Below are 27677 nucleotides of genomic sequence, written 5' to 3' on the forward strand. Positions count from 1 at the left end.
CATATTTTATAATTCAGTCAATGAGAACATATTGCCAGATACTTTTCTAATAAGACATCTGTGTATAAAAAGACAAATACTTTATTTTTATGATGTATATGTACCTATATACATATACTCATATATGTATGCACCATTAATATATGTCTGTCCACATACAAACAATCACATAATATTATTTTAGAAGTTAAAAGTTACTGTTTATAATCCCTCTTTGGTAAGACTTTCAGAGTTATAACTTAATGCATTTTTTTAAAATTGGGAAACTCTAACTTGTGACTGATTTTTATAATGTTATTCTGAAAACTTTGTCTGATTCCATTCCATTTCAAAATGTTATTTAAAATGTGCAATTATCCCCTGCTTGTGAAATTGCTATTTTAGTTTTAAAAGTTTTTGACAGCCGGGCTCGGTGGCTCAGCCTGTAATCCTGCGCCTTTGGGAGGCTGAGGTGAGTGGATTGCCTGAGCCCGCGGGTTCGAGACCCGCCTGGGCAGCGAGACCTCATCTCTACAATAAATCAAAAAATCAGCCGCGCATGGTAGTGCATGCCTGTAATTCCGGCTACTCGGAAGGCTGAGGCGGAAGGATCGCTGGAGCCCAGCAGGTCGAGGCTGCGGTGGCTGGGAGCAGCCACTGCACTCCAGTCTGGGCGACAGAGTGAGACTCCAAGTCAAAAAAAAAAAAAAAAAAGTTTTTGACTATTAATTTCATGACTAGGCATTTTATGTACTAATAAGTATTTCATTTTATTAACTATGATTTGTAAATTCTACACTTAAATTTAGACAATTTTATTCTCTCTCTATAGAATGTAATACAAAAAAATCTGCTCAAGTGATTTATTTTATGAAATAAAATTTTCAAAAGGCTTATCTGACTAATGTAATTAGCATGCACCTAGTGATATTTCTACATCAATATTGACATTTGCTCTAGCCATATATAGACTAGTTACAGACATCAATATTTTGTGATGTAATTAGTATTATAATGTACTTCATTAATTTTTTTGGTGTAATGAACTTTATAAATTTTAGTTTTCATGTTAATACATTGGAAATATTGTTGATAGTACTTACTAATTATCTTTTTTCAATAAATTGCAGCAAAACGTTTACTATTTTGGCGTTTAAAGTATGTCATCATGGCAAAGATTCGGAGAAGGACTTGCATCATTTTGTCACTTTTTATTCTATTTGTTTTCTCTCTGATGATGGGTTTAAAAATGTTGAGACCAAATACAGCTACTTTTGGAGCTCCTTTTGGACTTGACCTTCTTCCAGAACTTCGTCAACAAACGATTCATTTGGGCAAGAATTTTGATGTCCAAAAGAGTGACAGAATCAACAGTGAAACAAATACCAAGAATTTTAAAAGTGTTGAAATCACTATGAAACCTTCCAAAACTTCTGAACTTAATTTAGAAGAACTGCCACCTCTGAATTATTATTTACATGTATTTTACTACAGCTGGTATGGAAATCCACAATTTGATGGTAAATATATACATTGGAACCACCCAGTGTTGGAACATTGGAACCCTAGAATAGCCAAGAATTTTCCACAAGGAAGGCACAACCCTCCAGATGACATTGGCTCCAGCTTTTATCCTGAGTTGGGAAGTTACAGTTCTCGGGATCCTTCTGTCATAGAAACTCACATGAGACAAATGCGTTCAGCTTCAATTGGTAATTATTTTATGTATGTGTGTATGTATGTATATGTTTTTTGTGTAACATTAACTTGCTAATCATTCCTCACATCATTGTTAATTATTATTAAATACTTATCTTTAAATTAAACTGTATATATGTTCTTAAGCATCCAGGCAACCATCTTTTAACACTGCCTTTGATTTGTGCTGTTTGAGTTCTAAATTTTGGAGTATTTGTGGACATATTATTTTTATTGATTTCTAATTTTACTTTCTTAATTTTATTAAATTATGATTTGCATAAAATGCAGTTCTCTCACTTTAAGTTTATGGCTCAGTGTATTTCTCAAAAGTATGCACCTGTTTGTATAACACCCTAATCAAGAAGTAAAATATTTCTGTAGCCCAAAAAGTTTCATCATGGTTCCTTTATTCAGTGCTACCCTACTACTCCTTTAACTCAGGAAACTATAGATTTGATTTCTGTCACTGTAGAATAGTTGTGAATGTTCTATTACTTTTTGAAAATAGAATTGTCCTACATTTGTGTGTATGTGGGCACTTGTGTTCTTTTACTTAGCACGTTATTTTATAATGTATCCATATTATTAATTATATCAATGGTTTAGTCATTTTTAGTACTGAGTAGTATTTCATTATATGATTATAGTAAATTTGACTGTATTCACATGTTGATGGACATTTGGGCTGTTTGAAATTTTAGTTATGTAGCATATCATTTGGTCTTTTCTGTTTTAAAAAATAATTTTGGCAATCTCTTATTACATAATTTCTATGTTTATTTCATTTTTGTTTAATGTAATAATGTCTTTTAAATCTTTCATTTTGCTATTTTTTTCTCATTTGTTCCATCTGTTCCTTTTTAATCCTCTTTTTCTGCCTTCTCAGGTTGAATATGCTTGTTATTTTATATTTTCTTCTGACTTAATATATTCCTTCATTTAATTTATTTTGTAATATAAATACACACCTTTTACTAATATGCACCTTTAACTTAACTGATGAGAGGTCGTTTTTATTGTTGTTCCAACTTCTTACCTTTCTCTTTTCTCTCCTCTGGGCAACCCAGTTATGCATGTACATAGAGTCATATTGTCCCACAGGTGATTTACATGAAAAAAATACAACTTGGTGCCTGAAAATTCTTCAATTTGTTAATATCTCCCTTGTAAAGCCTTCCTGTTTAGTTTTATTTATCCTGTTAGTGCTCCTAGAAATAGGGCCAGAAGAAGAAATTGGATGTTCTTACATTTTTATTGCTCTACATAGAGGTATGAACTCACTATGGAACTGATATGTATATAAACATGAGCCTCTTTCATGAACAAAACAATGTATAATTCTATGAATTTGTTTGAAATATGTGCAAGATGACTTGTTCTTCTATGGAGTAATTGTTTCTTAAACTATTTATAAAATTTAACTTTCTATTATATACTTAGAGCTCTAGTTTCTATGTTCTGTGTGTACTATGGCATAAAGTAGGCTTGGTAAATTTAGATAACATTGACCTGTGGTAAGTATGCCTGTGTCTATCTGTCTCTGTTTACTAATTTATTTTTGAGAGGATTACTTTTCAAGTGATATTTGTTTCACGTTTGAGTTTTATTATTTCAAGACTGTAAATAAATACTTATAGTAAATGAATATATATAAATGTTATATATAAATAGAATGTTATAGTTTGATTCTGATTGGGAAGAAAAGTTTAAGTTCACATTTTTGTGACTGTCTAATGTTTATAAAAACATTTACCCTTGTACACTATTTTACTATTATATCATTTATATGGATATTAATTATTTCTATACATTGTCACTAAGGCAGTTATTTTTATTTTAAATGTTGAAAAGTTTAATATTGATACAAATATTTTACTTTGTGATGAATTTTCTGCTAGGCAAAGATTTTAATAAGTAACATTTGATAGTAAAAAAAGTAACGGTACAAATTTACTTATTACTTATAGTAAGTAAATAATTTCTTAATCAGTTACATGTTGAATTGTACTCATTATTATTAGGCAGAAAATAATTTTAATTTTAAAATACTGACTGATAACACTATTTTTATCCATGGAGCTGGCATGCTGACTTTGACATTTTTTGAATGGACAAAGATAGTAAATGAAGGCTATTTAAATTGCTGTGTGGTTGAAGATTCTTTGACAACATTTTTAACATTCATATTTTTTCTTTCATATAAATGGTCTTCTTTTTATCTTAAATTGAAATGCTATGTAAAGTAATTATACTGTTATCACAGAGTACAAGTTGGTTGATTTTCTGCTTTTACAATTAGAAGTGGCATGTGCGTAAATCCTAATGGTTCCACTTTTGTTGTTGAAAATAATGATAAAATTAAAATGGAGTATTAATGCTGTGTTTAAATCCAATTATTATATGATTATAATGTGTCAGATACATTATAATATCATATGATATATTTGTATCCTTCTCAAGACTTTTAAGTATCACATAACATATATCCTACCCCTTGTATTGGTATTTCACAATTCTAAAAATACCAGATGAATACCTTTTTATTTTTATAATATAGTTTTCTAAAACCTTAGTGAGATAGTCAGAATAATGACCTCCACAATGTCCATGTCCACATCCTAATCTTCAGAATCTATCAATATGGTATTTTACTTGGCAAAGAGAATTAGGTTTGTAGATGCGAAAGGTTGCGAGTCGAAGGAACTTGAGATGGCATTATCCTTCTTTGAGACTTATCTCGTCACATGAGTTCTTATAAGTAGAAGGAGAAAAGTGAAAAAAGAGAAATGTGATGTAAAAAGGAGTTGACCCACTGTTGCTATCTCTGAACATGGAGTGAAGAATTTATGAGTGAAAGAATGTGGTGGTCTCTACAAGCTTAAATGGTGAGGAAAGAGATTCTTTCCTAAAACCCCCAGAAAGGAATGTAGTTTAGTCCAATACCTTGATCTTAGCCTATTGAGTCCTATGCCATACTTCTGACATACACAGCTGAAAGATAATACATTTATGTTGTTTTAAGCAGTGAAATATGTGATAATTTGTTATGTAAACAATTTAGCAAAACATCACACACTGTATAACTTTAAAATTATCTTCCCTTTCCTTCAATTAGCACTAAATGTTTATTGAGTTTCCACCATGTCCCAACTTTGTGCTAGGTTCTGGGAACTTAAAGATGAGTTAGTATCATTCTCTAGTCTTTCCCTTATTTTTATCATTGGTGCTTCAAAAACACTAGGTGGAAATAAACATTGGAATATTTGCTGAAAATAGAAAATATCCGTTTCAGTAAGGTCATAATTCTGCACCCTTCCCTTTAAAATTTGTACATAAAAGTAGGAGAAGTAGAAGTTACAGTAAGATTAATTATATGTTTAAAGTTTAAATGTACTTACCTGTTAACATCAAACATGATGTCTTCCATTTTTTTTTTTTTTTGAGTTGGAGTCTCACTCAGTCGCCCAGACTGGAGTGCAGCGGCCGCTCCCGGCCACCGCAGCCTCGACCTGCTGGACTCCGGCGCTCCTTCCGCCTCAGCCTTCCGAGTAGCCGGAATTACAGGCATGCGCTACCACGTCCAGCTGATTTTTTGATTTATTGTAGAGATGAGGTCTTGCTGCCCAGGCGGGTCTCAAACCCGCGTGCTCAGGCAATCCACTCACCTCAGCCTCCCAAAGGCGCGCGATTACAGGCTGAGCCACCAAGCCCGGCTCCATTTTTTTAGAATAAGTTTGCATTCACTTTAAAGTTTATGTCTATAATTGTAGAATATTCCATACAGTTTTCATATTGCTATAGACACTCAATATGTGGTTTAATCGATTTCCCCTGGAAAGGAATGTGTATTCTGCTGTTTATTAATGAACCATTTTATAAATGCAAGTTAGTTCAAGTTCTTGATAGTATTATTCAGATCTTCTATATCCTTGCAGATTCTCTGTGTACCTATTCTGTCAATTACTGTTAAAGGCATGTTGAGGAGTCCAAGAAAAATTGTGAATATATCTATCTCTCCTTTCAGGATTGTCAGTTTTTGCTTCATATATTTTGAAGCTCTTTTTTAAGGTACATAAATATTTAGGATTGTTGTGGCTTTTTAGATAATTGAGTATTTTGTTACTATGTAATATTCCTATTTGTTGCTAGTAATGTTCTTTGTTCTGAAGTCTATTTTGACATTAATTTAACTACACCAGTGTTTTTTTAATTAGTGTCAGGTACTATATATCTTTTAGATTTAACCTGTCCATACCTTGGTACTTAAAGTGGCTTTCCTGTACATATCATAAGGTCTTGCTTATTTTTAGTCCAACCTGAAAATGATATTTGTAAATTGGTGTGTTTAGACTATTTGCACTTAATGTGATTAATGATATGGTTGAATAATTGGAATCTACCATCTTGTTAACACCTTCATACATCTACCATTTATTCTTTGTTTTCTTTTTTTCTGTTTTCTTTGGGTTAATTGAATAATTTTTATGATTACACCTAGTTTTCAGTATTTAAACAAATATATAGATGAAATGGTCTATAAGGGCAAGGTTTGCTGCAGTCATAGTTTGCTGAACACTGCTTTTAACAATCAGTTGGCTTTTATAGTTATTAAAATTAGAATTTCTTTTACATTTATTGATGTCATTTTACCATATTTTAGCATAGATTCAAGTGTATGTCTGGAATCCTATTCTTTCTACCTCAAATGTTTATTTTAATGTACCTTGTGATACTGGTCTACTTGCAATGAATTCTTTCAAATTTTGTTTGAATCCTATATTTTAAATGACGTTGCATCTGCTATAGAATTCTCAGTGGACAGGTTTTGAGGTTTCTTTTCATTTGGAATTTTAAAAATATTACTCTGTTCTTTATCTTCTATCTTCCATGGTTTCTGATGAGAAGTCTGGTGTAATTTTTAAAAATATTTTTATAAGCTGGACTCGGTGGCTCAGCCTGTAATCCCGTGCCTTGGGGAGGCTGAGGTGAGTGGATTGCCTGAGCAGCGACACCTCATCTCTACAGTAAATCAAAAAAATCAGTCGGGCGTGGTAGCGCGTGCCTATAATTCCAGCTACTGGGAAGGATCACCGGAGCCCAGCAGGTCGAGGCTGCGGTGGCCGGGAGCGGCCACTGCACTCCAGTCTGGGCGACAGAGTGAGACTCCAACTCAAAAAAAAAAAAAAATAAATAAAAAAATATATATATATATATATATATATATATATATATATATATCTTCATTTTCCTGTATATGTTTCTGCTGCATTCAGTTTTGTTTTTAGCTAAACATGATATGCATAGTTGTTATTTTTCTTGCTGTTTTTTGGCATTTATCCTTCTTAGTGTTTTCTGAGCTTCTCAAAACTGTTGCTTTGTCTTTCATTAATTTTGCAAAGTTCTGAGTGATTATTTCCTTAAATAAAACTTCTACCTCTTTTGGGTTTCCAATTACATGGTGTACTTGAATTTTGACGTTTATCGCACAACTATTGGATGCACTGTTCTGTATTTTTCCCCAGATTTTTTTCTCACTATGATAATTTGGGTAGGATAATTTCTTTTGACTTGCCTTTATGTTTCCTGGTTCTATCCTCAGCTCTGTTGATGAGCCTATTGAATTGATTAATTCATCTTTTATGTGTTTTACATTTCTGGTATTTCTATTTTATTCTTTTTTATAGATCTCAACTCTATGCCAAAATTTCTCACCAGATCTTGCATGTTGGCTACCTTGGCCATTAGGTCCTTTAAGATATTAATCATAGTAATTGTAAATTCCCTCTTTCATGATTCCAACATTTGTCTCATATGTGAATCTAGTTCTGTTTACTGCTTTGTCTCTTGGTAGTGTATTGCTTTTCTTGCTTGTTTATATGCCTCATAATTTTTTGTTGAAAGTTACTGAAAGTGTGTCTTCCTGAGTAGGAGAGTGGCAATAGTATCTATGTCTGGAAATAGACTGGCTTTTCTGTTAAGTCTTTTTTTTCTTTTTCTTTTTTGTGAAGGAACATTAGAGGTGCTTGAATGAAGCAGGAAAACTAAGTTTTCTGTATGTATGAAAACACATCAAAAGCTCTATGAGTTTCAGGATATTCAAATTTATTTATCTTATACTGTCTTCTTGTTACTGAATGTTATTTATAGCACTTTTTGAGTGCTCTTATTCTATATGTTGCATTCTCTGATTTGTACTTTCTAAAACAAACATTTGGATTATGAACAGAACTTATCTCTCCATTTTACAAATTTCAAAACTTAAGTAAAATTACTCACCTAAGGATACATATTTATCAAATAATAGAAACAGGTCTTAATTCTCAAGACCTATCCCATTTTATACCCTGTATTCTTAACTGTTACCCTATTTAAATCCATTATGTTACTTAACAACAAAAAAATTATTGTGTATCAGTTATATTGAGCTATAGAAGGATGACATGAACAATATGGCTTGACTTTTTTTTTTTTGCATTTCAAAATGCCGATATTCCAAGACTAGACTTCAAAGATTACCCGAATTCACTAAGCAATTAGAATGTAAGAAATACAGAACAATATATTTTACTTATAAATGATACTCAGTTGGCTACTTTTAGAGAAAACTTTCTGATTATTGTCTAGAATTCACAACCACTGTAAAATGACCCAACCTTTCTCAGGGGTAGAGCCATTATTGGATTAGCTCCCAGGCTATTATGTATTCAGAGCTGATAAGTGTCACAGTCCAAAAGACACTGGATAATGATAAGTTGGACTGTGGAGCACAGTATGGTAATAGAATTAGAAATATGGACTTCATAATGGATGCGATAAAGAAACTGAAACGTAACAACAGGGTAAGAGAGAAGAAAGTACATTCTCTCCAAGCTTTAGTGTATACCTAGAGAGGATAAAAGAAGAGAAATCACTATACAAGAACGAGGTGATTAGTGTGTTAGGAGAATCAGAGTAATCTGTTTAGTAGAACTTTCTGTGCTGATGAAAACGTTCTGTATCTATGCTAGTGGATATGTTGCCATATGTGGCTATTGCACACTTGAAATATGGCTAGTTGAATGAGGAACAAAACTAATTAAAAAAATTTTTAAAATTTTAATTGTTATGACTGATGATAACATTTCAAACAGCATAGGACTAGAGTGTAGTAAAGCTGGAGGAAGAGAGTAAAGAAACGATGGAACGGAAACCATAGCATTAAAATGTAAAACGTGTGTGTGTGTGTGTGTGTGTGTGTGTGTTGTGTATGAATGCTAGGAAGGATGTATGTTTGGAGGGGAGGGAAAATGTGAAGAAAGAAGGGAATATGGTAGTGAAAGGAACCAATATTTATTGAATTCTGTAGTATGGGAAATGGAATTTTATTTTTATAATTAGAACATAACCTGACAGGAAGAGTCATCTGAGTTTTGATGGTCAGGCCACGTGTGCAAGGAGAAGTTAACTTGCTCTTAGTTAACTAGCTAATAAGTGATGAGATATTCAAATACATTGTTCAAAGCCCATGCTTATTCTACTGTTCTACTCTGCCTCTAAGGGGGGAACAAAGAAGAAGAGATGAAAGAGTCTTCTTAGTTGATAGATTAGGAAAAGGACAAAAGTGACAATTTTCTGAATTCTTTAAGGTGAATGCTCATCTATCTTATCTTTCATCTTTTAAACTATGGATTGTTTTAAGCTGTCATGGCAATATATGAAGTTTTTGCAGGTTCATTTATGTGTTTTTTAAATTTATTTTAATTATTTTTGCTGATCCTTGTGCATGGTGCTTTATTTCTTTGTGTCTTTGGTTATCTTTGATTATAAAAACATACTTTTTGCAAATAATTTGAGGTCCAAGAATAAGATAACCTTCCTCCAGAAAGAATTTGCTTTTGCTTTTTCCTGGTGACTATTTAGAATACCAGTCTTGAGTCACTTTGCATTAAGTTTAAATTAAGCTGGAGAGTTGTGCAATCATTGTGAACCTGTGATGTAATACACTGGTTTTGAGAGTTGCTTTACTTCTGCCAATGATACTTGTGGCAAATTGTCTTCCTTAGTCACATGTCTCTTTGGCTGTATATTTTCCATTTAACTTGATCAAATAATTTGTTAGTCTCTTCTGGTCTTTGGCTTTAAAAGAAATTTTTATTCCCCATATTTTGTTTAACAATTTTAGTTGTTTTTATGGAGAGTATTTGGTATACTATTAGACCAACTGTTATTAGAAATTGGTTCACTACTACTAGAAACAGGAATTTCATTTTGCTTTCAGTTTCATGGAAGGATGCTTTGCTCATGATTTTCACATGTTTTGGAGCATAATCTTGCTGTTTTTAAATCTTTTTTTTCCTTTTTTCTTTACATATTTTGTGCATAAAATAATTTTTGTAGGTAGTTCCCAAGTTGCAAAAATTGTTATTGTCATTCTTATTTTTATTTGTGGTGTTCTTTTATAAGCTTGGCTAATAGGCAGCATGAATGTTGGATTGTCTCCAGATACTCTTCTCACCAACATTCTTCTGTTGGTAATCACTCCCTTCTTGACTAGGCAGAGCTTTCCTGAAACCCTGTATGTTATAGATTATTTGTTCTACCTCTCATACTTTTATTCCTATTCTTATTTTCAGAGTGGATGGGGGCATAGACATCTTTTTTTCTGTTAACTTTAATTTTGTTTCTTAGACGAACTTTATCTGTTTATAGCATGGCTACCACAAAATTGAGGTCTTAAAATTTGGTTATCTGGCAGTTTATAACCTCTTGTTTTCTAATTTCCATATGTTTTTCTTTTGATACCATTGTTATTTCTCTCCCTGCCTTAAAGTCTGTTGATTTTTCTAGAAATTAGTGTCATTTTTCTAGTGACCTTCCATTTATTTATATATTTAATGAGATTTGAATTAGTTGATCTTAAATCTCTGTCTCCAATTAGTGATTTCTATGTAATTTATAATTCTAACACACATTTTATATTTATTGGTTCAAAAATAAGTAGGGACAACAAGGAGGAACTATACTTATTTTACTTTTAAATCTTGTATTAAAAGATACTGATCCACAAAATATCTCAGAATATAACTGTTTATAGCAGTCTTACTTATAATTGCCAGAAATTAGAAGCATCCAAGATGCTCTTCAATAGGTGAATGGAAAGACTTTCATACAGTGGTATATTATGAAGCAGTAAAAAGAAATGAGCTATCAAGTTATAAGAAGACCGAAAGGAACCTGAAATGCAAATTGCTAAGTGAATGAAGTCAATCCTAAAAAGCTGCCTACTTTATGATTTCAGCTATATGACATATGAAAAAGCAAAATTATGGACAGTAAAAAAATCAGAGAGAAAAAATCAGAGAAAGGAGAGATGAGTAGGTGCAGCACAGGTGATTTATAGGGCATAAAACTAGTCTGTTCCTGTAATTGTGAACATTTGATAAACTGACTTGTCAAAACCTATAGACCTGTACAACATAATGGCTGAACCTTATGTCAACTATGGACTTTAGCTAGTAATAATCTATGAATAGTGATTTATCAGTTGTAGCAAATGTACCACACCAATGAAAGATGTTTAAAATAGGGAAAACTATGTGGAGGGATGGGGTGGAGAAGGCAGGAGAGTATATGAGAACTCTGTACTTTCCTTTCTATTCTTCAGTAAACCTAAAACCTATTCTAAAATGTAAAGTCTGTTAAATTCTACAAACATATGTTAATGCCTGATAAAGGATTCATAGATATTGACTATACAAAATAATCTAACAGCCGTATGTATTCTGCAATAATGTAACATAACCTCTTGTGAATACGTGTATTTTTTATTGTTAGTTATTTGGTACTTACTCTGTCTTTTTAAAGCATATCTGTAGTCATTCTTCTTCCTGTCTTTTTTTTCCCTTTATTTTTGGCCTTTTTAAATAGGTGTTTTAGCCCTATCTTGGTACCCTCCTGATTCAAGTGATGAGAATGGGCAACCGACTGATGACTTGGTACCTGCTATTTTGGAGAAAGCTCATAAATATAATCTGAAGGTATTTTATTTTCAAACTATACATAAGTTATTTCTTTTGGACAAGAGGATAGGAATAGCAGTTTTTGGAGTGGTCATTTTAATTAAAAATGGTGTGAAAATAGTGACTTAGAATCTTTAAAAATAATACTATGTTTCATAGAGAAAATTTCTTTTAGTTCCTAACCTTGTTTGAATTATATTTTAGAGAGTCCTTACTATTTTTCCAACCATGTTTTAAATTAATTTATTGTTTATTTTAGCAGGAAAGAAAGAGCAATTGAAAGGTTCATTTGTAAAGATAATACAAAAATTAGTGAAGATTTATATGTTTAAATGTCAGATGTCAAAAAATCCATTAAAATTAGTTTGGATAACAATGTGACTTTACATATTAATAAAGTAGTTAAAAAATAAGCCATTCATTGCTCAAAAAATGTAAACTTAATTTAAACTTTATCATGCACGCACACACACTTGTGTACATATAGAATGCAGGTGAACATCTGAAGACAGATGAAAAATCAAACATATTCTACCCAGATATTAACATTTGTTACAGATGAGGTAAAATTTCTCACAGTATGAGATGTTTTGTATTTCTTTCAGAAATTAATGAATCATGGAAGCAAAAAGGATGGATGATTAAAAGGAGTTTAATAACACTACAAAGTTACATTTTATACTGAATTGCAAGAAAATAGGCATCGTTTTTAAAATACAAGGATACTTTTTTCAAAAATTGGTCATATATTAGATGCAAACATTAATTCTAGTAAATTCACAAAAACTATAACCATAGAATCTAGATTCTCTGACCACATTCAATATCACTGAAAGTTAATAACTGAGTCCAAACCATTTAAAAGGTATTAAATTCTTTAAGGTTTTAATTATAACATTATAATTAAGACTATCACTTGCTTTAAAAATAAAAGTCAAAACTGAAATTTAAGTGCTATAAAAATAAATAGCACTGAGTTTATTGCATTAACAATACCAAAAAGACATGGATAATGAGGTTGAAGGAAGAACTAATGAGAATGAAGTAAGAAATGAACTGAATAGAATACAAGACCTTTAAAATCCGTTACCTGGACAAATTAATCTTGTTTTTTCCACTTTTGGGAAGAAAAACAAAATAGGCAAACCGCTGGTGAGACTGAAAAAGAAAAAAATGGAAAGAACATATTGTCAAAAATTAAAAAGGTGGTTACATCCCTTTTACTTGATTGTGTTGTGAGAATGGAAAACAATTTAAAAGGAAATATACTTGTAGGTATAGGAGAGAGTTTAAGACTTTATATTGTCATATTTAAAATGTATAAGAAATAGTATTTTTCTAGGAAAATACAAAAAAAGTTGATTATTTTTTGATACAGAAAGATTTTCAAAATCTGAATTTAATAATTATTCTAGAAAAAATATAAAAGGTAATAAGCTGTCTTCCCTATAATAACACCAGGTTTTCCTGTCATGTCAGTTCTTTTCAACCAGTTGATTCTTATGATATTGAAATATAATGTAAAGTATACTCATTATTTGTTGCTGCAGAACAAATTTCAGCTTCAAACAACAAACATTTGTTATCTCACACAGTTGCTAAGGATCAGAAATCTGGAAGTGGCTGAGCTGGAAAGGTTGAAGTAAAATATCTGGAGGAGAGAGAGGGAGGGAGAGAGAGAGAGACTGAGAGAGACTGAGAGACTAATATAGAGACTGCAGGAGGTTTTAAAAATAATCTTGGCCATGACACCTGATCACTTCTGCTGTTGTTTTATGTACTGATAAACCAACCTTACCACAATGTGGGAGGGACTGTAAAGTTGTGAATACCAGGAGATGGGAATCATTGGGAGCCATTTGGGTTACTGGCAACCACAGAAAACTTAAAAATTTGTCCTATAATGACAGCACAATTTCTATTTAAAACTAAGAGTAGCACAAAAAGGAGACTTATAGGCTGATCTCACTAATGAAAATAGATGCGAAGGTCCTAAGGAAAACTTAGATAAGAAATGTATGTTTGCAAGGATCTAAGAATGATCTCAGGAGTATGAAATCTGAACCTAAATTGCCCACATTCAATCCTGGATCAGCCACCTTCTAGCTTTGAATGTGACTGTTGTTTCTCTTTCTTTATCTCTAGAGTGAAAATAGTAACAAAGTGCTTAGAAAGATTCCATGAGGAATGTAAAACACTTAGATTAGTGTCTGGTACAGAGTAAGAATCAAATAAACAAAATTTCATTAATTATTTAAAGGAGATAAAGCATGATCATCTTAATGGACCCTGAAAAATTGAGGAAATAAAAGCTCATTGCTAATAAAACTCTTGATAACTAGAGTCCTTTAACTTGATAAAGGGTGTCTTGACATAACTTATATGAAATACCATACCTGATGGGGAACAGAAATATCATGCTAATTGATTCAATCAAGATCAGTACAAAAATATAGTATTTAGTGTTGTTACGGAGATTGTAAACAAAGAAGGTTGATTAAAACAATGCAAAAGTTTCATAATAAAATAATTATTTTTTGCAAATGGCAAATACCTGAAAAACCTATGAAAATAATGTAAAATATTATACAGGCTCAGCCTGTAATCCCAGCTCTTTGGGAGGCCGAGGCGAGTGGATTGCTGAGCGTTAGGGTTCGAGACCCGCCCGGGCAACTTGGTGAGACCTCATCTCTACAATAAATCAAAAACCAGCCGTGCGTGGTGGCTCGTGACTGTAGTTCCAGCTACTTGGAAGGCTGAGGCAGAAGGATCGCTGGAGCCCAGCAGGTCGTTGCTGCGGTGGCTGTGAGTGTGCCACTGCACTCTAGTCTGAGGGACAGAGTGAGACTCCCACTCAAAAACAATAAACAAAAAAACTATTAGAAATATTAATAATGTGTTCAGTAAGAGGACTGGAACAAAAAATATATTCAATTCAGTAGGGTTCCTATTTTAGAGAATAAAATGGGACAAGTTACCTGGGAAATAACATCTTTATATTATATATTTAAAGAAATATATATTTACAAATGTAAAGAAATATATATATAAAGAACTCTTTGCCTTATTATCAAAGAATATGAAAGACCAGCAAAATAAACAAGAATTTGATGGGAAGATTCAAAATTGCAGAAATAACCACTCTCTCAAACATTTGTATTTCTTTTATTTTTATTTTGTATTATTCTTTTTTTATTATAAAGATGTGGGGTACAATTCAGGGTTAGGTATACAGGTGTTGATTTTTCAGGTACCCTTGTTGGAGAGGTATGCTTCTCCCTGCCCCAGCAGTTTCCATCCCAGCTAATAATTCCAATGAGATTTTTAAATACAGAATTTGACAGACCAATCCCAAAATTTATAAATATGTTGGAATAAAGTAAGACTTAAAATGTTTTTAATGAAGGGAAGACTTGTCTTCCAGATAACAACATGTACTATAAAGTAGTGGAAATTAAAATATAGAGTATAATAACTTTAGGCTCAGTATGGGAAAAAAAAGAGGTTATATAACATAATATATAGTTCAGGAACACTTAATATGGGAATCCAATATGTAATTCAATATTCATTTAAAATCACGTGTAAAAGGAATGTTTATTTATGATCTTGTCCTCATGATACTTGTTTAGGTGTTTTTTTAATTGTATATCCTGTCTGTTCTGTCTTTGGTCATTTATATTTCATATTTAACAACCCTTACTCATTCTCTGATTGTTCATGTTTGTTAGTATTTATTCTTCTTGTCAATACAATGTATTTGCAAATCTTAATGAAAATGTGAATTAGAGTGTCTTTTAACTAGGGACCATTACCCTGACTTCTCAGATGGCTACCACTTTTAAAAATTGCTGAAGAAGCTTTTTATTTGCCCTGTAATTCCTTGCAGTTTATATACGCTCATGGAGAACAATCTGGATTGTCCAATACTGGTCATTGAGCTCCATAAGAGATGATCTAGACCACTGTTGAAATCTTTCAAATAAAAATATGAAAAATTAGTTTTGTCTTAATTTTCCTCTTTCGCCTACAGATTCAGTAGTTATTGGAGAATAGAAATGGAACTCTAGGGAGAGAGAAAGTACTAAATAGGCGAGCATTTTTTTTTTTTTTTTCTTTTATTCCTGGCCATTAAGCTGCCTCCTCATTCTGCTTTATAATCCTGAAACTGTTAAGACAGCATCTCTCAAATGAGCTGACTGGTAAGAGCTGTCACCTACCGTGTCCCTCAGTGCCATTCAGGGAATTCTTATTGGCATTTAAAATCTGCAAATAGGCAAGGCTCCAGGTTCTGCCACCCAATCTGGGACTGGATAAGTGATTGATTTATCTTCTGCAAAATAAGTCCAAGGGCTGCTCTTCTGTCCAGACTCTGCTGTAATCTTGGGAGATACAAGCTCCAGAAACTGACTTTTTAGTCTTTTACCTTTTTTAAAGGTAAAGTGAAAATGTTCTGATGCTTGAGGATAGGTTGGTCTTTCTCCTGTTTAAAGTTTCTGTGTAAAAGGAAAGCATAGGAAAGAGTTCAACCACTAATTGTCTGTGTAAATGTTGCAAGCATACTTGATCTCTCTCTGCTTCAGATTTTATATCTAATGAGCAGAACAATTGGAACGTGACTAATATTTTTGAAAAATTTTTAAACTTATTGACCTTGAGACTGGGGAGGAAGCTGGGGAGGAACTATCTATAGTACAAAGAATAGACCTGGAACCATGAGACTGGAGCTTGTTCCCACTGGGTAGCTCTGGAATCTTGTATTAGTTCTTTGATTTTCTTGGCTTATCCCTCACATTTGTAAAATGACAGAATGAAGCCACAAGGTAATTTTGTTCATTGGGTTTTTCTGTGATTTCTGTCATATTTTTGTGGAACAGATTTTTTAAAATAATTTAAATGTAACAAATTCAATTTTTTGAACAATGGAAAATATTCTTTTTTCTTGCTAATATAAGGAAGGGTTAATGTGTTTAATTAATGACAACACCTTACTAGAATTAAAGTGCTAAGGCAGTAAGACATGAAAAAATGAATGATGTGGGATTTTGTGCTGATGAATTGGGACCTACAATGTATATGACTGACCATGTCTAAAACTTTAAGTCTGCAATGGGTTCATTAATGACATCTCTTTTTTTCTTGCTAATCCTCAATGCAAGGGAATAATTTACCCTTTCTCGTCCAATTAATACTAATTTTTATAACTCCTTCCCCCCAAAACAACCCTTCTATTTATAAATTTTTTTTTTTTTTTTTTTTTTTTTTGAGTTGGAGTCTCACTCTGTCTCCCAGACTGGAGTGCAGTGGCCGCTCCCAGTCACCACAGCCTCGACCTGCTGGGCTCTGGTGATCCTTCCGCCTCAGCCTTCCAAGTAGCCGGAATTTCAGGCATGCGCTACCACGCCCGGCTGATTTTTTTTTTTTTTGATTTATTGTAGAGATGAGGTCTCACTGCCCAGGCGGGTCTCGAACCCGCGGGCTCAGGCAATCCACTCACCTCAGCCTCCCAAAGGCGCGGGATTACAGGCTGAGCCACTGAGCCCGGTTTATTTATAAATTTTATAAATATTCTAATGATTGTAATATATTAATTCTACCTTAATTTTTATTAATGTGTTTCTCATTCTTTGCTTAGATTTTATTTATTTATTTTTTTTTTTTGAGTGGAGTCTCACTCCGTCGCCCAGAATGGAGTGTAGTGGCCGCTCCTGGCCACTGCAGCCTCGACCTGCTGGGCTGCGGCAGTCCTTCCGCCTCAGCCTTCCAAGTAGCTGGAACTACTGGCGCACGCTACCACGCCCGGCTGATTTTTTTATTTATTGTAGAGATGAGCTCTCGCCAAGTTGCCCAGGTGGGTCTCGAACCCGCGGCCTCAGGCAATCCACTCACCTCAGCCTCCCAAAGCATGGGATTACAGGCTGAGCCACCGAGCCTGATTTAGATTTTTTTTTTTAACTGTTCTCTGTGTTTTTTGAGGTGAAACATTTTTTCACTATTTTTCTTTAAGGATAGAGAGATTTTAGGAAATGAATTTTTCTTAGTTAAGTTTTTGTTATAGCTCATTAGTTTTGATTACATAATGTTTTAATGAGTATTAGTCACTACGTTTTAATTACAATTTTATTAACTTCAACCAAGAGTCATTTTAGAGGAATGCTTTTAAAATTATAGACAAATAAGCAAGAATAATAAAAATATTTGGTGCTTTAGTTGTTTTTCATTTTCTTTAGCAAATGTAGACTAAGTTTATTTTTTGGAAGTGTAAATGAATAAAACTAAAATTTAAAATATGATTTTTTTCAAAGAGATTTAGATGATCAATTGTCTTATATACTTGTCTGCATATTCACTGGAACAAAGGATATAGCACTTAATGAGTAGTCAGGTTTTGCAGAAAATGTAAAAAGCAGAGTTGGAGCCTTTCTGTTCTATTCTCTCTTTCCTATACAATTAACTGCACAGCAATGAAAAATCTTTTGCATGAGACATGAAAGAGTTGTTTGGTAGATTCTGTCATTGTTTAGCAAATATTTCTGTTTCCCTTCCCCTCCATGGAAAGAATGAGTATACTTCTTGCCCCATTGATGTTGGATTTGGCCTCATGGCTTGCTTTAGCTAGTGAGATGTGAGAAAACCTAATATATACCACATGCTTGCATGGTTGTGTTCCTGTTCTCTTATATAATAACAACATGTCCCCTTCTACCTAGGATACAGAAAAAGATACATGAAACTGATATGAACTTGACTTACAGCCTGGAACAGAGTATTATAGACTATAACTCTATCCAAGTTTCTGTGAAGTTTATCATTTTGTCCTTCTTTATGTCTACGTAATATTCCATTGTATATATGTACCACATTTTTTTATCCAGTTCACTTCCGATGGGCAGGACTGTTGGCTCCATGTTTTTGTTATTGTGAATAATGCTGCAATAAACCATGCTATAAGAGATAAGGTAGACAAGTAGGACCTTATCAAACTGAAAAGCTTCTGCAAAGCAAAAGGAACCATCAAGAGAATGGGAAAATATATTTACCAACTGTATATCTGACAAAGGCCTAATGTCTAGGATCTACAAAGAAATCAAACAAGCAAAAATTTTTTTAAAAGCCCTATTAAAAAGTGGGCAAAATATATGAATAGGCATTTCTCAAAAAAAGACATACAAGCAGCCAACAGATACATGAAAAACTGCTCAGTCTCACTAGACATAGTCATCAAAGAAATGCAAATTAAAACCACACTGAGTTACCACCTAACTCCAGTCAGGATCGCCATCATCAATAATTGAAAAAACAATAGATGCTGGAGAGGATACAGGAAAAAGGGAACACTTCTACACTGTTGGTGGGAGTGTAAACTAATACAACCTCAGTGGAAAACTGTGGTGATTTCTAAAAGTTCTAAAAACTGACCTTCCATATGACCCAGCAGTCCCCCTTCTGAGGATATACTGAAGGAACTCAAACCACTGTGAAAAAGATACCTGCACATGCATGTTTATTGCAGCATTATTCACAGTATTTTCTTTTAAAGTAATGAGTTTTCTTACTATTTTATACACAGATTGCATGTTTTATACTATTGGTTTTTCAGCATCCGTTATTTATTTGCATATCCCTCGAGTCATCATCATATCTGCTTTCCAGGCTTAGGCAGATTTTCAACCATGTGAAACTTGCATACAAGTATATCCATGATTCTTTTAAAATGGTTTTCACCTCCATTTGAAGCATGTTATATTATACATAACCTCTCTTTTTTCTTTTTTTTTCTTGTTGTTTTGTGAATATTGTGAATTTATGGTGAAAACTAGGTGAATCTTAACCTAAATGCAGTATAAAAGATAGACTTAGAGTTTAAATTGACTGTTGTCCACTTTTGCATGGAAATCATTTGTGCCGTCATTATTCATTCTGTTACTGCTGGATGCCAGATACAGTTCCAGATGCTGGTGATATCAAGAAGAATAAGATATTATCTCTGTCCTTAAAGGACCTTGTAATCTACTGGAGATCAGACACAAAAGCAAGTAAATTTCAAGAAGAGAAAAGTACTTTGTTAGATTACTTCGTACTTTTCTCAGATCACGTAGGAGTAGACAAGCCTACCTAATTCATGTTGTGGTACAGGAAGGAGAGTGTGCAGGGTGGAGACAGGGAGAGGAGATGTTGTGGAAGGAGAAAAACATCAGATACTCTAGAAAGTTTGCTTTGGGTGGAGGATAGGGAAGAGACTTGTAAGGTCAAATTGGAAGCACAAAATTGGGGAATATTTAGGTGATTTTGTACTCCAAAGATAGCAAAAACATTTAATTTTATGTATAGAATTCTGTCATTTTTTAAAGTTATTTTAATGTTGATTTAATAAATTTTTCAAAATGGAAAAGAGAAATGGTGACTAGATCACATATTAAATAAAACTGCAAAGTAATTTTATAATTAATTAGTTAGAAATATATGAGGGGAATTTTAAAATATTATATTTTTTAATAATAGCTTTTTGCATTTGCTTCAGGTACATCGATTTACACTTTACAAAAAAGCATGCCATTTATAGTTTACAGCTTTAAAAGCAAACTTATTTTGATGTAGATATTCCAAATAGCATATTAGTTAAAAGTTAAATATAGTGTTCTTTATATTTAAAATGGAAATTCAGAAAATACAGTGTTGTTTCTGAAAGAAGAATTACCTACAACAACATTATATAAGAGTATGAAAATACCCATACCTTTGACAGTTTTCTTTCAACTGAATTTAAAAAGTAAATACCAAAGCTACTGAGAGATCTAACTGCCCTAACAGTTACTACTCTAGCAATACTAACAATATATACTGCAAAAATAAATTTGACCTTAGTTTGTTACTGACAAAAACTTTCTTTATGTAATATTGCTACTGCAATCTCATTAAAATTAGGGAATTATATCTCACTGAATTCTATCTGACTTTAAAATTGATTCTGAGAAAACAAGTAGCACTGATTAATGTAAAATACATTTCACTTTAATTGGGTAATTGCAAACAAAGAAGTTTTATATTGCAATAGAAGTCTCTAGTTCCGTAAGTACTTCATGGAGCCTGAAACCTGAAATTAAAACAGTATCAATATTATATTGCCGTAAAGATTTTTAATTACTGTTGTTAAGTTAGTAAAATTAGAAATAAAAGTGAAAATCCTCTTATTCTTTTTTTTACAATTCTTAAATAGATTGTCATTTAAGGGAAGTATTTTCTGCATTTTTTCTACATTACTAGTTAGAATTGATATACAAGATGGTTTTACTGGCCATAATTAGTTTTTCTTGATTTATTATAGCTAACCCATTTTTTAAGTTAAAAAACTGTAAATATATGTACAATATTAAAAAAATCTTTTTGAAAGAAGTAGAATTTGACCTTCCATATGACCTAGCAATCCCCCTACTAGTAATATACCCAGAGGAATGCAAATCATTTTACAAAAAATACACCTGCACACATGTTTGTTGCAGCTCTATTCAAATAGCAAAACCATGGAACCAACCACACTGCCCATCGAAGCTGGACTGGATAAAAAAAAAAATGGGGTATGTATACACAATGGAATATTATGCAGTAAAGAAGGACAGACATGGACTTCGCAGCACACTTAGATGGATTTAAAGTCTATCATACTCAGTGATATGATCACAGAAACAAAGAACAGAGTACCTATGTTCTCACAAGTAGACATTGAACAGTTATCATAATACTATAAGAAAGGGATTGGCAGTAGTGGGAAACTGCAGGCGGGAGGGTGGGGGGACAGGATGGGATTGGTAGTAGAGGGCAACAGCCAGGGGAAGGAGGGGCACACTTCATCAACAAGGGTAACTGCATAGTGAAAATTTGTATACCTTACCCTGAATTGTACCCCACAACTTTAAAGTTGAAAAAAAAGAAGGCTATGAGTGTGCCTGAAAGCCACTGACAAATGTTCTTAAGAACACAAAACTGCTCATTAGGTCCAGGAAAACCAAACCAAAACAAAACAAAGCAATATTTCCTCACAAGTTGATAAGCCCAGCACCAACCCTGAGGGCTCTTTTCTCTCAGTAAGGAAATGATCCAGCCCAAGGCCCATTCGTAGGAAGCCAAATGGTGTCCACAGACTTTTCATGACTACCTTTCCCAATAACTACAAAGAAATAGAGTGAACCATTCTAACATAACTAAGCCTACCCCTGTTTTATAAAATTGACACTGGAAAACTTAGCAGAATAAAATTAATTTTCCTCAATAAAATAATCTTATATGTCCCCTAGTCAAGTTGTTTATGAATTTAGTCAATCTTGCCAAAACTTGAAAAATATATTACAAATATATCGTCAACCTTAGCATTAAAACAAACACACACATACCCTCTAAGTCAAAACAAAACAAAACTGTTTTCCACTATTAGAGACATATAAACATATAAACCCTATCAATAACTTAAGCATTATGAAAATTACTGCCATTAATAACAGTAGAAATTATCTCTAGTAATTTCATAAATTATTTGAATAATAGTGCAAATTAAGTGTAGATTATTTTGTGAAATGTTATTTTAATTATATAGAGTAATTTGTTCTGTAAAGAAATTTGCTGTTGATTTATATCTGTTGTACAATTCAGAATTAGGTGTAAAAGTGGTCAACATACAGGTAAAGTTTGGATCTCCCTTTGGGTACCCACTTTGAGATCAAGTACCCTTATCGATGTTATGTACCATACCTGGGATTCCCACTACTACCAATCCCTTTCTTATTGTATTATGGTAAATGTTCAGGGTCCACATATGAGTGGTAATATGTGGTACTCAATTCTTTGTTTCTTTGATAGATCACTGGGTATGATAGATTCTAAATCTATCCAAGTTGCTGCAAAGTCCATAATTTTGCTCTTCTTTATAGCTGTGTTATATTCCATCATGTATATGTACCACATTTTTTTTTATCTAGTCCAGTTTCAAATGGACAGCATGGTTGGTTCCATGTTTTTGCTATTGTGAGTAGTGCTGCAATGAACATGCAAATGCAAGTATCTTTTTTGTAGAGTGATTTAAGTTTCTCCAGGTATATTCCCAGACAGGAGATTGCTGGGTCATGTGGAAGGTCAATTTTTATTTCTTTTAGGCATCACCACGCCGTTTTCCGTAGAGATTGAACTAGTTTGCATTCCCACCAACAGTGTAGAAGTGTTCCCGTTTCTTTGCATCCTCACCATCATTGTTGTTTTTTGTTTTATTAATGATGGCCATTCTTACTGGAGTTAGGTGATATCTCAATGTGGTTTTGATTTCCATTTCTCTGATGATTAGTAAGACTGAGCGTTTTATCTTGTGTCTGTTGGCTGCTTATATATCTTCTTTTGAGAAGTGTCTACGCATGTATTTTGCTTACTTTTTAATGGGGCTGGGTTGTTTTTTTTTTTTTTAATTGTTTTTACTTTGGGCACATTTGAGTTCCTTGTAGATACTGGATGTTAGACCTCTGTCAAATAGGTAGTTGGCAAATATTTTCTCCCATTCTGTGAGCTGTCTCTTCACACTCTTGATGGTTTCTTCTGCTTTGCAGATGCCTTTCAGTTGTTAAGATTCCACTCATCAGTCTTATCTCTAATGGCATGAACTTTGGGGGTTTTTATCAGAATACCTGAAATAGAAAGAGAAACAGAAAATACCAGGGCACAAACATTCCATGAGGTCATTCAGGAAAACTTCCCTCATCTGGCCAGAGAGATGACTATACAAGCACAAGAGATTCAGAGAACCCCTGCAAGACATCTTATGAGAAGACCAACCCCTAGACACATAGTAATTCACTTACACAAAGTAGGTATAAAAGAAAAAATCAGACTATCTACCAGGGGAGACCAATCAAAATTGCTGCAGACTCATCCATAGAAACACACAGGCCAGAAGGAATTGCACCCTAATATTTAATGTTCTCAGAGATAAACAATTTCAACCAAGAATTTCCTACCCAGCCAGGCTAACCTTCATCAGTGAGGGAGAATTAAAGTCCTTCCCAGACATTCAATCCCTAAAAGAATATGCTGCTCAGAGACTAGCTCTACAGGATATGCTTAAAAAGGTGCTGTGAGCCGGGCTTGGTGGCTCAGCCTGTAATCCCACGCCTTTGGGAGGCTGAGGTGAGTGGATTACCTGAGCCCGCAGGTTCGAGACCCGCCTGGGCAAGCGAGACCTCATCTCTACAATAAATCAAAAAATCAGCCGGGCGTGGTAGCGCATGCCTGTAATTTCGGCTACTCGGACGGCTGAGGCGGAAGGATCGCCGGAGCCCAACAGGCAAGGCTGTGGTGGCTGGAAGCGGCCGCTGCACTCCAGTCTGGGCGACTGAGTGAGACTCCAACTCAAAAAAAAAAAAAAGTCCTGTGGATAGAAGAGAAAATGAACAAAAGAAATACCATATACTTCACATTTCATAAACACAGAAGGAGCAGAACAAACAGCATACTTGCAAAAAATGAAAATACGCACACATATGAACACAAAAGCTAAACAAAAACAAAACAGCCTTATAAGAGCATTATGACAGGGGCCAAACTCTCACATTTCAATAATCAGCCTAAATGTAGAATGGAATAAATGCACCACTGAAAAGACACAGAATGGAAAACTAGATAAAAGAATTATGACCCAGTGGTATGCTGTCTCCAGGAAACTCATCTCACTACAAAGAATACTCACAGACTCATAGTTAGAAGATGGAAAATTAATTTCCAGGCAGATGGATCACAAAATAAGGCAGGAGTTACTATCTTAATATCAGACAAAACAACTTTTAAGCTATCAAAGGTTATAAAAAGATAAGAAAGGACACTACATAATGATAAAAAGTTTTCATCCATCAACAAGAAATATCCTAAACATATATGCACCCAACACAGAAGCACCAACTGTTGATTCCATTTTAATATAAATTTAATGATCACACACCTGAAAAAAGAATCTAGATTTTCCTGGACCATACTGATTTTGTTTCTTTTTGATAAAAGCCTGTCTTAATTCAGAATGTATCATATACCTTATATGGATATGATATATAAGATATGTGTCATATAAGATATTTATATAGCTATATTCTATATAGCATGTATATTACAGGGAATTAACATATAAAAAGAAACATTACACAGTGGTTGAGGATTTGAGCTCTGAATTCTGATGGCCTATATTGCCTCCAACTAACTTGGTGACCCTGGGCAAGTAACTGAACTTACCTTAATTTTGACTGCTTCATTTACAAAATGGAAATAGTCATAGTAACTACGTTATGCAGTGGTGAACATTAACTGAGATAATAAGTATAACATGCGATTTAGCATATTAGTTAGCAGAGGAAACTCTTAGTAAATTGTATTACTATGAATTATCTGGTAATTTCTGTGTTCAATAAATATTCATCTTAAATTAAGATTGTTACATTAATCACTTGTTAAATATATGGAATATACTTTTATTTTTACATCATAGATAATTACTTTCTCTAATTGATCTTTTTATTTGTTTTAGGTCGCTTTTCACATAGAGCCATATAACAACCGAGATGATCAAAACATGTACAAAAACGTCAAGTATATTATAGACAAGTGAGTTTCTTAAATGTTTATAAATATTGTTGTATACACCAGTGTTAATTATTGTTGTAAGACGAGTACATTAAAGTTGATATTAAGTTATATTTGACAGATTTCAATGACAGTACTGACAATTTTAATAAAATTAATTTAAACTCTTTTTATAGTGACTATTACAATCATTTTGAGGAACATTGCTGAAGTTCCTTATACTTCACTTTCTGTACTAAAGGTTATTTTCACTGTTTTACGTATTTATAAGGCTATTTATCTTTCCTGTCATATTGATATTTTAAACTGACATATTCTAAACTTTAGGAATATAGCATTTTGTATTTTTTTTTTTTTTTTGAGTTGGAGTCGCACTCTGTCGCCCAGACTGGAGTGCAGTGGCTGCTCCCGGCCACCGCAGCCTCAACCTGCTGGGCTCCGGCCATCCTTCCGCCTCAGCCTTCCAAGTAGCTGGAATTACAGGCATGCACTACCACGCCCGGCTGATTGCATTTTGTATTTTTTAAAAGAAGATTCAGATTATGAAACACAAACTACTTATTTTATGGCAGTAAACTCATAGCTAATATTTTAATTTATATCCACCAGTCTGATTGCACAAAAAATTTGTTAATACAGTTTCATGTTTTTAAAGAATTTTACTGATACTAGTATGTGGCAGATGTCACACTTTACAAATAACCTTGTCAGCAACAGTGGACATTTACTATTGGTACAAAAAAAGCATCATATGTCTTCATGTAGAAAATAATAGGTTTGTTATGGCATTTGTCATCATTTGTAAACCTCAAATGAGACAATGAATTACTTATTCAGTAATGTATCTAGCATCTCATTTTCTAATGTGTAAAATTAACAATTCATTTTTTATTATTGCACTTATATAACTGATTCCCTGAAGAAATGGAGCAGAGTGCTTCAACTGCACTGATTTCTTCATTTTCAGTACATTGAACAGTTTTTATCTATGGCAAGTGAGTTGTGACTATTCCTTTTACTTTTACATATACTTGTGTTCCAGATATGGAAGTCATCCAGCCTTTTACAGATACAAGACAAGGACTGGCAACAATCTTCCTATGTTTTATGTCTATGATTCCTATATCACCAAGCCTGAAAAATGGGCCAATCTCTTAACCACCTCAGGGTCTCAGAGTATTCGCAATTCTCCTTATGATGGATTGTTTATTGCACTTCTAGTAGAAGAAAAACACAAATATGATATTCTTCAAAGTGGTTTTGATGGAGTTTACACATATTTTGCCACAAATGGCTTTACTTATGGCTCATCGCATCAGAATTGGGCTAGCCTAAAATCCTTTTGTGATAAATACAACTTAATATTTATCCCAAGTGTGGGTCCAGGATACATAGATACCAGCATCCGTCCATGGAACACTCAGAACACCAGGAACCGCATCAGTGGGAAGTATTATGAAGTTGCTCTGAGTGCTGCACTTCAGGCACTCCCAAGTTTGATTTCTATCACCTCATTTAATGAGTGGCATGAAGGAACTCAGATTGAAAAAGCTGTTCCCAAAAGAACTAGTAACACAGTGTACCTGGATTACCGTCCTCATAAGCCTGGTCTTTATCTAGAACTGACTCGCAAGTGGTCTGAAAAATACAGTAAGGCAAGATTAACCTATGCGTCAGATCACCAGCTGCCTGTTTCTTAATGCAGTGGTTAAAGTTTAATAATTATCAAAATCACCTAATTTCAATAAATGCCTTTTTTTAGAGTTATGGAGAAAAAACTGTCAAAATCTATGTGCACTATTACTGTTAACGTTAAGAATAATTATTATTTTATTTAGAGATAATATGATCATTGCTACCCTTCCCAGTACTGCGCTGAGAAAATATCTGTGAGAAAAGTTGTACAAATAATATTTATTATGCTATAATTTACTGCATTTCTGACTGAAATTGAAATTCTGATTTGACAGCAATTTAATTTTCATTTCACAGTACATAAATGCTTGTGTTACATAATGAACTCAGCACACAGTTAAATCATACTTGCATCACAGGCCCAAAGAAATAGGACTGTGTGTATATTAGGTATATTTATTAAAGAAACCCTAAAAGATAATTTCCATGTTTCATTTCCAATTTTATAAATGATTAAATCAACTTTATTGTATTAATATTGAATAGTCTGAATGCTATTCAATAGTGAGATAACTCTTCAATAATGATGCCATGAACTTAATAAAACTGCTTTAAGTAACAGTATATATTTTTTTAAACTTTTAAAAATGTACATGCATGAAGCCTTACTGTAGTGACCAAATTGTGTTAGGTTGGCCTGCTTTCTGCAGCACTGTATGTCATTTGCAGATTTTTTTGGTTACCTATAGCATGCTAAGTGTT

At 33.3% G+C, this 27677-nt stretch overlaps 1 protein-coding gene across 1 annotated transcript; it reads left to right on the top strand.

The window, feature by feature from the left end:
• The first annotated feature begins 1115 nt into the window (after positions 1-1115).
• On the top strand, positions 1116-27677 carry MANEA (mannosidase endo-alpha). The gene is made up of 4 exons (XM_008067054.1): positions 1116-1691; positions 11587-11696; positions 25225-25301; positions 26323-27677. The coding sequence occupies exons 1-4, from the start codon at positions 1148-1150 to the stop codon at positions 26978-26980; spliced, it is 1389 nt and encodes a 462-aa protein (XP_008065245.1). The 5' UTR covers positions 1116-1147; the 3' UTR covers positions 26981-27677.

The sequence above is a fragment of the Carlito syrichta genome, unplaced genomic scaffold, assembly GCF_000164805.1.
Source record: "Carlito syrichta isolate Samal-C Ts95f unplaced genomic scaffold, Tarsius_syrichta-2.0.1 Scaffold309276, whole genome shotgun sequence".
In the NCBI taxonomy this organism is placed as follows: Eukaryota; Metazoa; Chordata; class Mammalia; order Primates; family Tarsiidae; genus Carlito; species Carlito syrichta.

What these genes read in the sequence shown, in the direction of transcription:
- MANEA (XM_008067054.1), top strand. Translation starts at nt 1,148, where the DNA reads ATGGCAAAGATTCGGAGAAGGACTTGCATCATTTTGTCACTTTTTATT. An exon ending in CTCATAAATATAATCTGAAG is followed by an intron (nt 11,697 to 25,224) that starts GTATTTTATTTT and finishes TATTTGTTTTAG; the next exon opens with GTCGCTTTTCACATAGAGCC. An exon ending in GTCAAGTATATTATAGACAA is followed by an intron (nt 25,302 to 26,322) that starts GTGAGTTTCTTA and finishes CTTGTGTTCCAG; the next exon opens with ATATGGAAGTCATCCAGCCT.